Source organism: Echiichthys vipera (genome assembly GCF_963691815.1).
Source record: "Echiichthys vipera genome assembly, chromosome: 20".
Classification (NCBI taxonomy): Eukaryota; Metazoa; Chordata; class Actinopteri; order Perciformes; family Trachinidae; genus Echiichthys; species Echiichthys vipera.
In genome coordinates, this window is record NC_139845.1 from 15,847,896 (window position 1) to 15,864,365 (window position 16,470).

At 38.3% G+C, this 16,470-nt stretch overlaps 1 protein-coding gene across 1 annotated transcript; it reads left to right on the top strand.

The window, feature by feature from the left end:
• Nucleotides 1-1,626: 1,626 nt before the first annotated feature.
• Nucleotides 1,627-13,500, top strand: slco1d1 (solute carrier organic anion transporter family, member 1D1; the record flags this gene model as incomplete). The annotated part of the gene is made up of 14 exons (XM_083935450.1): nt 1,627-1,677; nt 3,025-3,166; nt 4,150-4,282; nt 5,958-6,082; nt 6,207-6,353; nt 7,922-8,020; nt 8,830-9,090; nt 9,672-9,836; nt 11,175-11,370; nt 11,651-11,816; nt 11,947-12,131; nt 12,360-12,424; nt 12,539-12,656; nt 13,287-13,500. The coding sequence occupies 14 exons, from the start codon at nt 1,627-1,629 to the stop codon at nt 13,498-13,500; spliced, it is 2,067 nt and encodes a 688-aa protein (XP_083791576.1).
• Between the last annotated feature and the right edge of the window lie 2,970 nt (nt 13,501-16,470).

Sequence of the window (16,470 nt, forward strand, 5' to 3'; positions counted from 1 at the left end):
AAAACATCACTGTAAATGGTGTTCTTGAGAAAATGTGTAATTGCATTACATTAATCCACTGACAATGTTTTTCAAAGGTTAGCTGCAGTTCTTTATGGCTATTGTTATTATTAAGCTACTCTAAGCTATTAAGCTACAATTGCTATTAGTAAGCAAATGTTTTTTGTGGTTTGGGTGAACACGTACTGTATTAACTCTAAATTTGCTAAACTTTCTATGGCATTACCACAATGCAAATAAGAACTACAAAAATATGAAACAGCTGGTAAAGAACCCCATGTTCTGGGTACTTTGAACTGAATATATGATGTAATCAAATAAATCTGATCAGGCAATGTGATGTTTTGATACTCAGCCATAAGGAAACAAGCCATTGTTCGGGGCCATCAACAGAACAGGAAATCTTTGATCAGGTCTGGGGAACACCCAGCCTTACAAAAGCTGAACTTCTCGAGGAGAGGAAATGCATTTGAGTCTTTGAAAACAAAAACAGCAGGCTTGTAAAATAAGCTTTGGGCAGCTTCACACTGCTGCTGTTTATTGTGCGTACGAAAGGATGGATACTTGGGACGCTTATGATGTTCACAGAGGAGGATGTGCACAGACCGTAAGAGAGTGTGTGTGTGTGTGCGTGTGTGTGTGTGTGTGAACCTCTGAACCTTCTGGTGCTGGTCAATCATACATCCTACTGGGCCTTACCCAACCAGAGGAGTCGGCTTTGGGTGTGTGCATGCTTGCTGGAGGGGTTGGAGGGTTTTTTTTATTGACATGATCAACAAGTGCACTCGGTTACTGATTACAGGTGATGGTGTAGTTTGTTTGTGATAAGACTCTTGCTTTAGGCACAAAGTCCTACCAGGTATAACGAACCTACTTTACCACGTTCTTCCCATCCCTCATAGGACCGCTGCTGCCCCTCAGGTAAATACTTTTCAAACATCTTATTTTATTTTTTTTCTATTTCACATTCTTGGACAGTGATGTTGATTTTGCATTAAGAGGAGAAATATAGCGGTTTGGTTGTGGGAATAAATACTGAGGGCGGAGAGTAGTTTATGTTATTGATGTATAATGGATTATATTTATATACAGTACGTGCAGGGCTAGATAAACATATTGCTTCTTTACACTCCTTTTCGGACATGATGTTGGAATGTCTATTCATGTTGCTCATTTTTCAGTGCTATTATTGGTAATTCTATTTTGGTTTATAATTTCTTTATCTTGGTTTGGATATTTTATCTATTTGTTTTTTCACTCTCATAGTTATTATCTCATGTCATTGCTCTTTTTGTTTTGTTTGTAGTGTCTTGTAGGAATGGCCCTCAACACGCACAAAAAGAACTTGATTTATATATTTTATTTATTTAAAAGTTTATTCTATTTTAATATATTCTTCCGAAAGGAAATTTTGTACAGGCTTCTGAACTTCTTAAAAATGTGGATATCCGTTTATATAAGAATAAAGACATTCATTTTTAAATTGGGGGTATTTTAAAGAAATATACATTTGATGAAATCAGAGAATATGATCAGTACATGCTCACATACTTGGTGTCTCTCTGCAGGTCCTTTGCTGGTGTGCTTTTCCTGCTCCCTTTCATCTGTTGAGTACACAGCAGCATCATGAGTGTAGAGTCCAAAAGAACACATGAGGCTTGCTGCTCCAACCTCAAGGTAGGTTAAATGTTACCCTTTCCCAGTATTACAAAGTGTCAGAGAATATCGCTCACTGCTTCATGTATGGCCTTAATTATTTAAATCCAAAGCTTTGAGCACAAATGGACCTGTCATAGTTCCCAAATCTCATTGGACTGCTTTTCTCTAACCTTGTCTTTATGCAATTGTCTTGGTTTTTCATTTCTGTGACAGTATTATTCTTTGTCTGACAAATGTTGCACTTGATGAGGCAATAAAGGGCAAAAAAAGCCTTATTCTTGTTCATGGGGTGGGAGCAGAGTTGTTCATGATAGAAAGAAGAATGCATGGTCATCACAGACAAGTGCAAAGAGATAAGGCCGGTTATTTTTACGAGGAAAAACTTTCTTGCAGTGACCTTTATTCATACCATGATAGAGATTTTTTTTACTGGGTCACTTTGTCAGTATGGTGACACAGTTTAGTTCTATCAACAAACAAAATGCTGATTATATAAGAAAATGGGACATTATCAGATGAGCAGCAATTATTATGGGGGAAATTAAGTTTTGTTTTGTTTTGCTCTGTTCTCTAAACATATTACTTTAATAGGTTATGATGTATAGCCTACTGTGGATCTATTTTAATCTTTAACTATCTTTGTGTCAATGATATGGCTGCACACAAGTACAGGGTGTTGTGGTAAAGCAAAAACAACTCTTAAAGGGATATTAATTCATTCCCAGAGATTTAAGATTTAAGACTGAACATTTAATCTCCAGATTTTTTAATCAATTTCATTTGATAAAATATGGTGACAGCTTGTATAGTAACCTGTGATTCCATTACCGTCTTTCTTTGTCTATCACACCACAATGTGGAAATGAAAATAAGGCCTTTTTACATTTTAAACTAATGTAATCTAAATAAACGTAAATCTAATCAATCTTGAAAGCAGGTGTGAAGTACTGCAGGTCATCAAATGTGTGTTAGGTGTTGAACAAGAGCATGGGAGGAGTTGGTGTGTTAATACGGTCAACACCCTTTCTTTTAACATCTGTGCAAGGTGCAATTACTTTATTTTATCCTTTGTATTGGAATAAGCCTTATTCAAAAACCTTTCATTGCATTACTGGAACTGCAAGAAAATGAGATTAATCCTTTCACTCTCGCTAATCCTCAAATCTTTGGAGAGAGATTATTACCAACGTAATCATTTTACAACAGGCTACAACTGTCACTTTCACCTTTTGAATGAATTCTGAGAATCAGTCTGAGCCGAAGCCCTTTTAACTAAACCTAATCAAATCAATTCAAACATCCTCTACCGTTTCTTGTTTAAGAGAAGAACAATTTCATCCAACATGATGTTTTGTGTGTTTCCAGCTCTTCCTGGCCTCTCTTTCATTCGTATACTTTTCCAAAGCCTTTGGCGGAGCCTATATGAAGAGCTCCATCACCCAGATAGAGAGGCGCTTTGATATCCCCAGCTCTCTCATAGGGGTTATAGATGGGAGCTTTGAAATGGGTATGTGCCTCTTTTTAAAGATTTTGGATTGTTTTTGTATGAGACCAGATGTAACATGTTTATTCGTGAGCTTTAGAAGAAAAAGATGTACTTTATTAATTCCACGAGGGGAAACCCAATGTTTTTCACTTTTTTATATATTGACACATACACGCCCAAATACACACATGCAAAAACAGTCTTCACAACACAATGTTTCCAGTCTATAAACTAAGCTGTGCTAGGTAGGCTCTAGCTTCACATTTAGTGTACAGACATGAGAGTGGTATCGATGTAATCATGTAAGTCTATGCAAGGGTCAATAATTCATCAATTAAAGCAATTCCTACCTTTCTGGCATTTTACACTTTTCTTTTGTAATCTTGAAATGCTCCTCACAAGCGTATGGCACACTAAAATGTAAAAGAAATCCACCAGATGTTGAAACTCATCAATATTAAATTCTCGTATATTTCTGTTAAAGTCTGACCAATTTATGGTTTATTGTTTTATTTATTTACCAATTTTTATTCCTCTGTTTCACTTGAGCTGCTCAGTTTTTCAATGCACGCGCCAGAGGAGGAGGGAGCATCAGAAGTCAGGCAGGGGGAAGAGGGTGGGACTTTTGAGGGAGACGGAGTTGTTCATGTTCAAATTTTTATTACTGTTAGTGCTGTGTGACATGCCAGAAAGGTAAGAATTGCCTTAAAGGGGCTGTACTCAAAATACTGAAAAAAGTGGACTGGCATTGCCTCCACACAGCTCTCATGGACTGTTTCCCAATAAGTGAAATTGTAATGTTTTTTCATGGCCACACACACTGACATGCATGCATGTCAAAATCACTATCCCTCTTATTGTCTATGGACTTTTTATTTCAGGCTTTGAGATATAGCAGCTCATGTTTACAAATATTGATTGAACTTCCCTTAGCCCTGTAAACTGAATTCTTAATTCAGGGGGTGTTCCTCTTTCAGTTATTTAGTAATTCTTCTCCTTCCCAGGTAACCTCTTGGTAATAGCCTTTGTGAGCTACTTTGGTGCCAAGCTCCATCGACCCAGGCTGATTGGTATTGGCTGTGTGATCATGGCTGCTGGAAGTTTCCTCATAGCCCTGCCTCACTTCTTCCAGGGACTGTCAGTACACCGTTTCCTTCTTAATATTCAAATGTTGTATATGTAATACTTTGGCCCTGCAGTAATGATGGACATCATTAATTAGAATCAAATTACATGGTTCTTGGAGGCAGAGCTGCTGTGGAAGCAGAGTCATACTTAGCATTTAATTGAACCACAATGGGAAAGGGTTGAGGAACTGCTGTCATTCTAGGTATAAAAAATACAAAAGGTAGATAATGTCATAAAAGCTAATGTGCATGTGCTGTAGGTCCCACATTGAGGCCCATGCCCAACCTGTGTGTGTACTTTGTTGCCTCAAAGTTCAGTGTGCACAGCAGACTATCTAGTGTTTAATGTTGAAATAGGACTACCAATACAGTAGTGTTCTGTGTATAAATTGAACCAGACTCATTAATTCATATGAACTCCAGACAATGCTCCTTTCACACAGGTAACCAACACAACAGGAGAGTTGTGTGTTACTGATGCGTCAGATGCATTCTCACTGACTGAAAGTACTTGTTACTTGGTTTAGGCTAGGGGAGGCACCTTGGCAGAGTGTGCAGGAGGCAGGATATGGTCTCTTGCCGTTTGTAATTGTCCGACAATTTTGGCATTTACCTACAAAAGTTCCCCAATTCTGTTGTCTCTCAATTTGGACATGATCGTTGCCGTCCTCGTGTAAATCACCCCTCTTTTTGCCCGCTGTTGTTTCTGTGCCAAGTGCCAACCACATGGTTATCATGTTTAGTCATTAACACACCCACTCCCTGCCTGTTAATTTCCTTCAGAAATCACACATGTTCTCAAGTCTAGGCAGCTGGCAGGGTAAAGTCTTTTAAATATCCAGTTTAACTGATTTGGGTTGAGTTGTGAGAACACAAGTGCCTGAATCAGTTTGATCAGACATTAAATGGGGTTTACTCTGCCAGCTCCCTAGTACAAAATGTGTGCCATCTCAGTGAGGCCATGTGTAAATACATCTCCACATTGTATTAATGACGAGCGAGCGTTTCTTGCCAAAACAGTAAGAAAGAAGAGGAGTCATTCACACAAAGACAGCAACAATAATGTCTAACAGGAGAGACGATGAAATTCTGGAACTTCTGTTGCTAATGGGAAACACATCAGACAAATTCAAGGAACAACAAGAGATATCTCCTGTTGTGTGTTACATGTAAAGGCTTTAGGCATAAAGGCTTTAGTTTATTAGTTGAAACTAAAAGTATTGAAACTACATTTTGACACAACGACATGCTACAAGACAGGGTCAGAGGATTAAGATTGAAAACATGACCCAACTGAAATTCCTTGACAAATTTTCAGTTCATTAAATTCCCAAAAATCCACAGACACATTTTAAGGCTGGTGTGTCCCCTGTGAGTCTGGGGATCTGTGGCAGTTACAGTACCTGATTTACCTGTTTGATAATCCAGCCTTGAATTTGCATATCAGTTTTTGTTAAGGAGATATTAAGAATTAAGACATTTACAGTGTGCTCTGACTGAGTGCAGGGTAATTGCTGCTTATCCCAACTAAAACCAAAGAAGGCTGCAGGAATATAAACACAACATTGGACGTCTTCCAAAAGACGCTAAAGATATGGCATGCACTTTGCTACATATAAACACTAATCCTTTTGTTTGTAGTGAATTTATATGACAATTGTGCAATAATTCTTAATATTTTCCAGGTATAAATATGAGACCAGTGTGTCTCACAGTACAGATGTCAACAGCACGGGGAGCATCCTGCCCTGTCTCTCAAACCACAGCCTGGCTGATGCGGATGAGACGCCTGATTTAGAGGCGAGAACAGGTATAAGGCAAACAGATATGATACGAAAATCAATTAATTCAAAGAAGCAGATGGCGGTGCTATGCTCTAGTAAGAATTATGTCAACTTTCATTTCACATTCTGAGCCCAGTTTTCCTCCCTTAGCTTGTGAAAAGGCAGCTGGCTCATCCATGTGGATCTATGTATTCTTGGGAAACATGCTGCGTGGAATTGGTGAGACTCCCATCATGCCTCTGGGTGTGTCCTACCTGGACGACTTCTCTAGAGAAGAGAACACTCCTTTCTATTTGGGTAAGTACCTTTTTCCCTCCTACTGTCTTTAATAAGACGTTTTTTTCCTGGTGGGGTTGGTGACTTAGCTGCATTATTTTCAATAATTTCCCTTTTGCTCTCAGCCCACTTACTGACTGACCTGTTATTGGAGTCTTGTTGCACTTTGTATGTCTATCCTGTATGATTTGGATAATGCGTGATTTATAGGACAGTACAAGAGTACATAACCTTTCTTGGATTTGAAAACCAAGATGGTGCCTCGGTGATGCGCTCTCTTGTGTTTCTCGTGTGTTTGTTTATCTTGTAAGCGCTACAGAACCCTGTACAGCAAAACCACCAGACACAAGAACAGTTTCCTCTCGCAGGCTGTCACTATGAGGAACACTTAAAGAGGCCCTATTATGCTAGTTTTCAGGGTCATATTTGTATTTTTCAGGTCAGCTACAATAGGTTAACACGCTTTGATCTTATGTTTCTCATCCTGCCCATTGCTGCAGCACCTCTGTGTGAAAGGCTATAGGCGTTTTTCAATACCAAGTATGTCAGGTTTGGACTTGTGGGCTTAGTAGTTCAGACTTGGCAAGTTTGACTTGGGAGTCCAGACTCAGGAGAACTGGAGGTTGCAGTACGGTGGTTAATGTGAGATGCATTCTGGGATACCTGGCTGTCCAAAGTCCACACAAGTCCATACGGGCATTTGGACTGTACTTAGCTAGATGCAGACTTTTTAATTGGAACAGTACTTGGTCTGCGACTGATGACGTTTCTTATGTCCACCAGAACACAAGTAAAGACAAGAACAGAGATACGCCTTCTGTCTGAGCTTTACAAATCTTTTGAAATAAAGTTAATTCCCTGGCTCTCCACCTCCTTTGATGATGGGAGTACACGACAGCTTTTCTGTTGGTTCTTGCACCAGAGAGCAGGTAGCTAACAGGTCCAGTTGGTTAACCACTATTCTCTATGCAGGTCCGCAACACTCTGTTTGCCTAACTTGGAGTAGGGCAAAGCCAGGCATTCTAGGGCAAGGAATGATGAGCTATATTTACTGAAGTAAACACGAAAAGCATTTCAGGCAGGTAGAGAGAAGTGCTGTCTGAGGGGGACTAACCTTGGAGAAAACTCTGTTTGGCGTGGAATATCGCTTTTTTTAAGAACACCTTTTACATGCACAAACAAAGTATATAACATACTGAAGGATAGGAAACCCCCCCCCAAAAAAACATACAATATCATATTGTCAGTAACAATCCCAATAAAGCCTGTTGTACATTAATAATCCCATATTTATTACAGCACCCTTAACACTCACACCATTGCACTATTATCATGCTTACAACCGCATTTTCCTGTGTTTTTTATATATATATATACCTTATCTATATATGTACATAGTAGTCAGATGTTTATGTTTACCTTTGTTCATTTTTGTTTTTAAGTTTTTAGCTGTATGTCTATTTCTGTGTTTGTAAATTAAGAGTGACAGAAAGCTGGAGTCAAATTCCTTGTATGTGTTTCACTTACTTAGTCATCAAAGCTGATTCTAACTCTGATACTGATTATTTATCTGTTTCTCCATTCCCCAGCCTTCATCCATACAGTGGGAATATTAGGACCTATGTTCGGGTTCATGCTCGGGTCCTTCCTTGCCAAGATCTATGTGGACATTGGATTTGTGGATTTAAGTATGAGACTTCTCAATCTCAGGGGAAAAGATTATGTCTCTTTATGTGACACACAGGCTCTATTATTGTTATTTCTAACCCATTAAGTGGAACGGTCCCCATTCACTGTTATACCTACGCCTAGTGATGCATGTGGATGTAATCAATGTATTTATTACTGTATATAAGAGCAGAGAAGGAAATGAGGTGATGTAAAAAAATCCACTTAGTGAGGAGGGTTGGAGTGGTGAATGGGTCCCAAAACACAGGAACTATACATGGGGCACTGGTGTTGGTGTCCTGGAAGTACTAACACAAACCACAACGGTTTTTGTTCTTTTTCATTTTGTTACCTAAACTTAACTGTCACACTCACAGCAGTTGCCATTTCATAGCATTAATTAGAATGTCATATTCCCGTAGATATCATATGAACCCGTTGATGAGAATATGTAAATGAAGTCTGTTTTACCCTTGATTTATAAGACAAATATATAGTAATGTCTGTGTGCAGACCGATTACACAAAACTCCTCTTTCGAAATGTGGAACCAAAGTACCATTAAGCAAAACAGTTAGTCCTCCCTCCCTTTAAACTACATGGCATGGTCCTAGATAAAGAACAAAACAGTTTGTCATTGAGTGATTACAAATCTTCCAGAGACAATAAGTAAAGGTGAACTCTGGTTAACTTTTTACTGCATGGATTAGTGCTGTTGACATACCATGAGCATCCTCCACTGCTAAAGTCTAAGCTGTTACAACGAAAACCCAATAAAAGTCCTACAAACACTTCATAATCAGCCGTCTTTGCTAATCTTTGTCTCCCAGACAGTGTCACTATCAACCATAAGGACTCTCGATGGGTGGGGGCCTGGTGGCTGGGCTTCATAGTGACTGGCACCGTGATCTTGCTGTCCAGTATCCCGTTCTGGTTCCTGCCCAAGTCTTTGCCCAAGCAGGGCGAAGAGCAGAGTCAAAGTAAAAGCACAGAACTCGCAACAGTAGCAGAGCAGGAGAATTTCCTTCCAGATGAAAACCAGGATCAGGTGGAGAAGGAGAAGCCAGTTACATTCCAGGAGCTGGCAAAAGGTATCAACCAAGTTTTTGCATCAGTACAAAGAGCTATAAAGCACTTTGATTTGTTTCTCAAGGAAGGCCTAGGGTCATGTTGACATACAGTACAAAAGTCATCAAATATGATTTCATAGCAAAATAGCTTAAAAATTAGGTTTTTCAGAAGTTATTTCATGTTTTTGTCATTTCTATAACTGTATCTATGTAATAGCAGCAGACAGATGCATTCCTTAAACAATTTCTAAGATTTTAAACACCAGAAAATAAAAAGCATATATAGAGGTAATGTAATGTCAAATTAATGTTGCAGCGTTTTGACAGACTAGGAGGGCAAAGGAAAATTAGTTTGGCTATTTAATAAGAAGATGAAGGGTTATTTAGGTAATATAGATCGATATAAATAGGTATAAGCATGCCTTATTAAATGCATGTGTACAAACATTTGTGTTGTGTTTGTGCGTAAGTAAATTAAATAGAAGCATTACCACCAAATAAACAGATATTTCATTTCTCTGGTAATAGTAAGAAAGCCTCTTTATAAAACTACTACTAACTACTTTAGTTTAATGCTATAATCTCTCTTTTTGCTTCACCAGATTTCATTCCATCTCTGAGGAGACTCTTCAAGAACAGCATCTTCACAATGATGATCCTCACATACCTGGTGTCTGTCAACGGCTTCATTGGCATGATCACTTTCAAGCCAAAGTTCATGGAGCAAATTTACGGCCAATCAGCCTCCAAGGCTATTTTCCTCATAGGTACAGAGCAATAACTGACCCTCATTCACTCTACCTTTACTGCACTTTGTGACCCACAGCAACTGAAACAATGATGTTATTGAAGGGAAGTGTGATTGGGAGAGATAAAGTTGAAATGTATGCACTAAGTAGCCCACTGTGGGTTCTCCTTTTGTGTGTGTCTAAGCAGAACCCTGAGCTATGATTATCTTTTTATGACTGTTTACCAGCACGGTTAGCTGACAGTTTGATTGTTGAAATATTGACATTATTCATTTTCATTGTTCTAGAATCACCTACTATTATTAAAATGAGACAACAGTTGGCTGTGCAACAGAACCATTTTAATGCAAATGCATACAATGTGTATGTGAAAGAGTAGCTAATAATACAATTCAAAAAACATATTAAAATATATATTTTTTTCTTTTAAAGATAGCTAATGAACAAATAGTTAAAATGGTAGAAAGTATTGGATGAACTGTTAGAAACAGAAAGTAATACTCAAAATAGCTATCTAAAACTAGTGAGTACATGGCTTTAACAGTTAGCTGAAGGAAAACCTGTTGAAATAGTTAGCTAAAAGTAATAAATAAACAGTTTAGTTAGCTTAAAGTAATGAATAAAACAGTTGAAATTGTTAGCTAAAAGAAATGAATCAAGAGTTAATAGTTAGCTAAAAGTAATGAATAAACAGTTTAGTTAGCTCAAAGTAAAGCATTAACATTATCTAAAAGTAAACAGTTGAAATTATTAGCTAAAAGAAATGAATTAAGAGTTAATAGTTAGCTAAAAGTAATGAATAAACAGTTTAGTTAGCTCAAAGTAAAGCATTAACATTATCTAAAAGTAAACAGTTGAAATTATTAGCTAAAAGAAATGAATTAAGAGTTAATAGTTAGCTAAAAGTAATGAATAAACAGTTTAGTTAGCTCAAAGTAAAGCATAAACATTATCTAAAAGTAAATAGTTGAAATTGTCTTGTAAAAAGAAAGGCTGAAATGTGCACAGCTTCTGCCAATCCAAGTGGTAGAAATACAACTGACCAGGACACTGACTGTTCACTTTCATAAAAAAATAAACTGTAGTACTCGAGTTCATCAAGTTTATCTGACATAGGGACCTAAACTAATATAACCGTTCAATATTCAAAGGCATACATGACATTATTTCCCAATTCCCCAATTCCCTTTGTAATTGTACTCTATAACATCTTTATGTCTTTCCCAATGTTTATGACACATTGTTTTTTATTACATTATGCCAAAGCACTGTAATCAATAGAACATTTTCATTTCATAGTATTTCCGGTGTATTGATCATCCCTCCATTGATTCATCCATACTTTCATCTATCCAGGTATAATGAACCTGCCTGCAGTGGCTTTAGGCATCATCACCGGAGGTTTTGTACTAAAGCGATTCAAACTGGGAGTCATCGGCGCCGCCAGGGTGTCAATCACTGCCTCCGTCGGGTCCTTATGTCTGCTTTTCATTCAGATCTTCATCAAGTGTGATCAGGCAGAGGTCGCAGGTCTTACTGTCTCATATCAGGGGTGAGTGGCATGCAAACCATCCTTTTATGTTAGTGAAGGGGTGGGTGCATTGCAAGTTTACTATCATTACGTCTTTGTTTTTTGTTTTTGTATTTTAAAACTATTTATTCCCCCCATAATTTGGGTTCACTATATAACAAACACACATGCTAAATTGGCCTGTAGGTCAAAGTTTCCAACTGAAATGTTTTTGGCTTTATCATGAGTAGAGATCTCCATGGAAATGAAATTATGCCTCATCCCCTACTCATGCAACTCTGTTCATGTCTGTGTGCACCAGGGTTTCTCAAGTGTCCTACAACCAACAGACCTTGCTGTCACAGTGCAACATGGGCTGCTCCTGCTCAATGAAGCATTGGGATCCGGTATGCGCTTACAATGGACTGACATATGCCTCACCCTGCCTGGCTGGCTGCCAGACCTCCACTGGCACCGGCAAGGAAATGGTAAGACTGCAACTTATATTTCCTCGTCAGCATTATCATTCTGTTTTAAGTCTCATTGTAAAGACAAAGCCCTAACCTACAGCCCACAGTAAAAGATAATAAGTCCCACCTCTTTCTTGTGGTTCTTTAGATGTTTCATAACTGCACCTGCACTGGGGAAATGATGACTCCAGGCTTGAACATGTCCGCAGTGCTGGGCCAGTGCCACAGGAGGAGCAACTGTGATCACATGTTCAAAATCTACATGGCTTTGTCCGTCGTGGGGTCTTTCATCTCTGCCTGTGGGGGCACGCCGGGATACATCGTACTGCTCAGGTCAGAGACACTGAGACACTAAAGCTTAAAGAGCTCAACTCGCATCTTTTTTACGGCTAGTTACAATGATGCCTTGCAGTGTCTTATTGATTTTTGGCACAAGCAGTTGTGACTTTGGGTGAACTGCATCTGTAACACTATTGCAGGATATATTGCATTCTGTGTATTCTTTAAGCTAAAATGCTGACGTCCTTTTCTGACGTAGTAATGTTTGGACTATTCTTCCAGGTCCATACAGCCAGACCTGAAGGCACTGGCTTTGGGTATGCAGACATTGATTGTAAGAACTCTGGGTGAGTGTTGCAAGTATGTTTTGTAAAATGATCATGTTAAGGGTATCATTTATCTCCCAGGAAAATGCTTATACTAATTAGAAAAATGAGCCCATGTGACTTGTGTTTCCTCAGGTGGGATACCTCCTCCTATATATTTCGGAGCGCTGATTGACCGAACCTGTTTGAAGTGGGGTACCAAGCATTGCGGAGGCCGTGGAGCATGTCGACTCTATGATGCTGATGCATTTAGGTACAGTGAAACCCGACTCTTATTTTATTGCTAAAATATCCTGCCCTTAATATTCTTGAGGAAGATGTGTGTTAATCATATAAAGAATATCACCAAAAGTTGAAGTCAGCTTTTACTAAAGTTATTTTTTTTTTGTACGGTATAAATAAATTCTATTATTAACTTTTAGCACTCTAGTTGTACCACTAAAATTATTAATTTAAGATGGAATACTTTCATGTTTGTTACACAATACAGTTTAAAATGAGTTTCAGTTTGAAAGCAATATTTTGAGAAATATACTCACTCTCACGTCTTTATTCTAAATATGAAGAAACAGCCAGCTGTTGATTAGCTTAGCTTAGCATAAAAGAAGACTGGAAACAGGGGTCAACAGCTAGTCTGCCTCTCTCTGAAGGTAAAAAACTCACCCCACATGCACCACCTCTAAAACTCATGAATTAACATGTTATGTTCTTCTTTCTTTTGATCCGTACAAAATCCCCAAAACTAAGGTAAAAAACTACAAGGTTAGGTTTCACTTGATAGGATATATATTTTTGTTCAGAACTCAGGGGGAAACAAAAAAAAAACAAATCAAATGAAAGCACTTCAATGAAGTAAAAGCCTAAAATGAACCTGTCCTTTCAGAATTACATTCTTGGGATTGGTTGTTGGACTCTACTGCCTATCCAACATGCTCTGGGGAGGCGTCTACCTCAAGATTGTCAAGAGACAGAAAAAGTTAGCGCTGAGGAATCAGGTCAAGGAAAATGGAGTGGAGGATAATACGGTGGGCAATGGACATGCAAACATCAGCATTGCCAAAAACAAAGAAGATGTCGGCAATGAGAGCACTATTTAAGGTGTTTGAGGAAGGTAACGCCATGCACCATTGCAGGTGAACGACACAGATTTTCCATTGCCAAAGTACTGTGCTGCATCCATAGTGGACCAAATGTGGTAATGGTACTGCACAGTATCAGCACTTTTTGATCTTCAAGCAGTACACTTATTTTTTACACAGAAAATATCAACTTCCGTTTGTTTACTTCAAAGGTCAAATATCCCGACTAGCTTAGTTTTAATATGAAAATCAATCAAATGACATTAAATGATATGCAATCCACATCAACTAAGAAACTTAGAGATCATTGTTAGCTCTACTTCAAAACATGGTGCTCACATATGATGATAGTATGATGTCAGAGGAAGTCAAATCTAATTATGTAAAATATTCCAAAACATTTGGCTTTTCAGCTTGTGTCCACCATTTATACTTGAATAAGCATTAGGTCAGGTAGTGATAGTAATGTCTCATCCTACATCTTTAAAGTGATTGATGTGCAGTGACAGTTTGGTAAACATATATACAGTATACTTACAATACGTATAGTGTTAACTACCATTATAGGACAACTAAAGTGTTCGTGGACTTGAGATGTGGAGGCAACACTTAGTATCGTGTTCATGTTTTTTCAGTGCCAGTGAGAGATTGTGAGATTATACATTGAGTAGTGTTGCAATGAGGACAGAGAGGATGGCGTATCTTTACATTCAGGTTGTCTTAGAGTTAAGTGGAAAGCTTAAACTTGGTATAGCTGGTATAATTAGAACTATCATAGATTTGACTTCCTAAATACGTGGCTATTTTTATTTCTTTATGCCTTCTTACTCAATTATGAGATAGGAACCTACTCTATGGCTGTAGAACAGGAGTGCTTTGCTTTTCTCTGCTGTGGGTTGACAGATTTGTTGTTGATTTTTGATAGTGTCTGAGACTGTGAATGATAGTAGAAGATGTCAATAGTTTTTGACAGTGTTTCTATGTCTTTAAGCACTATAGTCATGCAAATTCAAAGCTGTTGGAGGTGGAGACCCACATACAATGCCATTTTTGCCATTATGTTTTATTTGGTAGTTTGCAGCTGTAAGCAAATCTGCTTACTCTAAGGCCAAGTATGAGTAACTAAAAGGAATAGTTCGGCATTTAGGTAAAATGGGCTTATTCGTTCTCTTTTCCAGAGTAAGATTAAAAGAAACAATATCGCTCTCATGTCTGGTAGGGAAACATATGAAGCTAGCCCCAGCAGCAGGTTAGCTTTGCACAAAGACTGGAAACAGGGAGAAACAGCTGTTCAAAGGTAACAGAGTACGCCTTCCAACACCTCTAAAGCTCACTAATAATATCTTGATAATTTAACAGACCCAAGTATAAATACGACACGTTGTGGTTTTACAAGAGTTATGTGACTATTTCTGGGCGGAAGTGGTGACTTCCTGGGGTCTCATCGTGACAGTGAGGTTGTCTGGTAATGGTTTAAACAAATATAAATATTATAAAGACATAATGGTTGCCTTCATTCAATTTCATAATAACAGTATGTGAGATTTTTGTATCTATGTCCGAAATCTTAGTATGAAACTGATTTAGAAAATTTACAAATTTACATTTGTACATACACTTCCAGTAACTTAAGCATTATCTGGCAAGGCCTGCAAAGCTGAGGCTGGCATGGTTGGTTACAGCTCTCTGGAAGTGATGTGGTAGTGTAATTACAGTTAAGTGTGGCCTAAAAGATGCATACTACTGTTTATTAACATAAAAGTATGTTTTAATCAGTTTTGAGAAACTGTAGAAGGGTCACTGAGACTTATTTTTCATATGAAAGAACTGTTGCATTAACAGGTTACATGTCTGCCTGTTAACCTTTGTTCTGACTGTTGCCCCAGCGACATTCGACATCTCTGGATATCACATGTCTGACTTTACACACACTTCTAAAGGTCATGCACATTCACATAATCCTCTGACTCAATAGTGTTGCTTGTCTGGGAAAGTTCACTTTAGTTTGTGAGAGGAGTGTAATTCAAACATGATGTATAATCAGCTAATATATATAATTGCTGTTAATTATGAGAATTTACATTTTGAGTTAGATATGTTTTTATTGTGTCTTTATATTGTTTCATCATCTCAGCTTTTTCTTTTTTTACAATTTTGTTGATTGTCCTTGAACTATATCTGTAAGCATTTAATACAATTTTTTCACAATATGTTATCAAAGTATGAGTCTTTATTACGTTTCTTTCATTTATTTTAACAAGCTCTGCTACGGCCACAAAAGGCTTCTTACTTCAATCTAATTTGTTGTCCCTAAATTTACACTTGACAAGTTAGGCCTTTCAGCCATCCGTGAGGAATTCGGAGTAGAGCTGCTGGTCCTTTGCGTTGAAAGGAGCCAGTTGAGGTGGTTCGGGCATCTAGTATGGATGCCCCTGGGCGCCTCCCTAGGGAGGTGCTCCAGGCACGTCCAGCTGGGAGGAGGCCTCGGGGAAGACCCAGTACTAGGTGGAGAGATTATATCTCCACACTGACCTGGGAACGCCTCGGGATCCCCCAGTTAGAGCTGGTTAATGTGGACCTGGAAAGCGAACTTTGGGGTCCCCTGCTAAAGCTGCTGCCCCTGCGACCTGACCCCGGATAAGCGGTTGAAGATGAGATGAGATGAGATGAGAAGTTAGGCCTTTTTCATATACTAATGTTTCCTAAAGCAGCTAGAATCATTATTTTAATATAACAATTAATACCATGACTACTTGTCAAAGGGGTCTGAATCCAAAGAGAGCCATCAACCAGATCTACGGTTTATCTAAAGTCAACAGAGGTTTTAGCATCTTTCAGCTCATTGTTTTGGTTTTCTGGCCTGCAAATCTTTGGTTAGGTCTCACTGCTCAGCAAAGACTTTGGCTGAACTAGGCCATTGTTTTCAGAAACAAAAACAATAAAAATAAAAAACAAACACTGTATGCTATGTAACTAGCAACACACAGC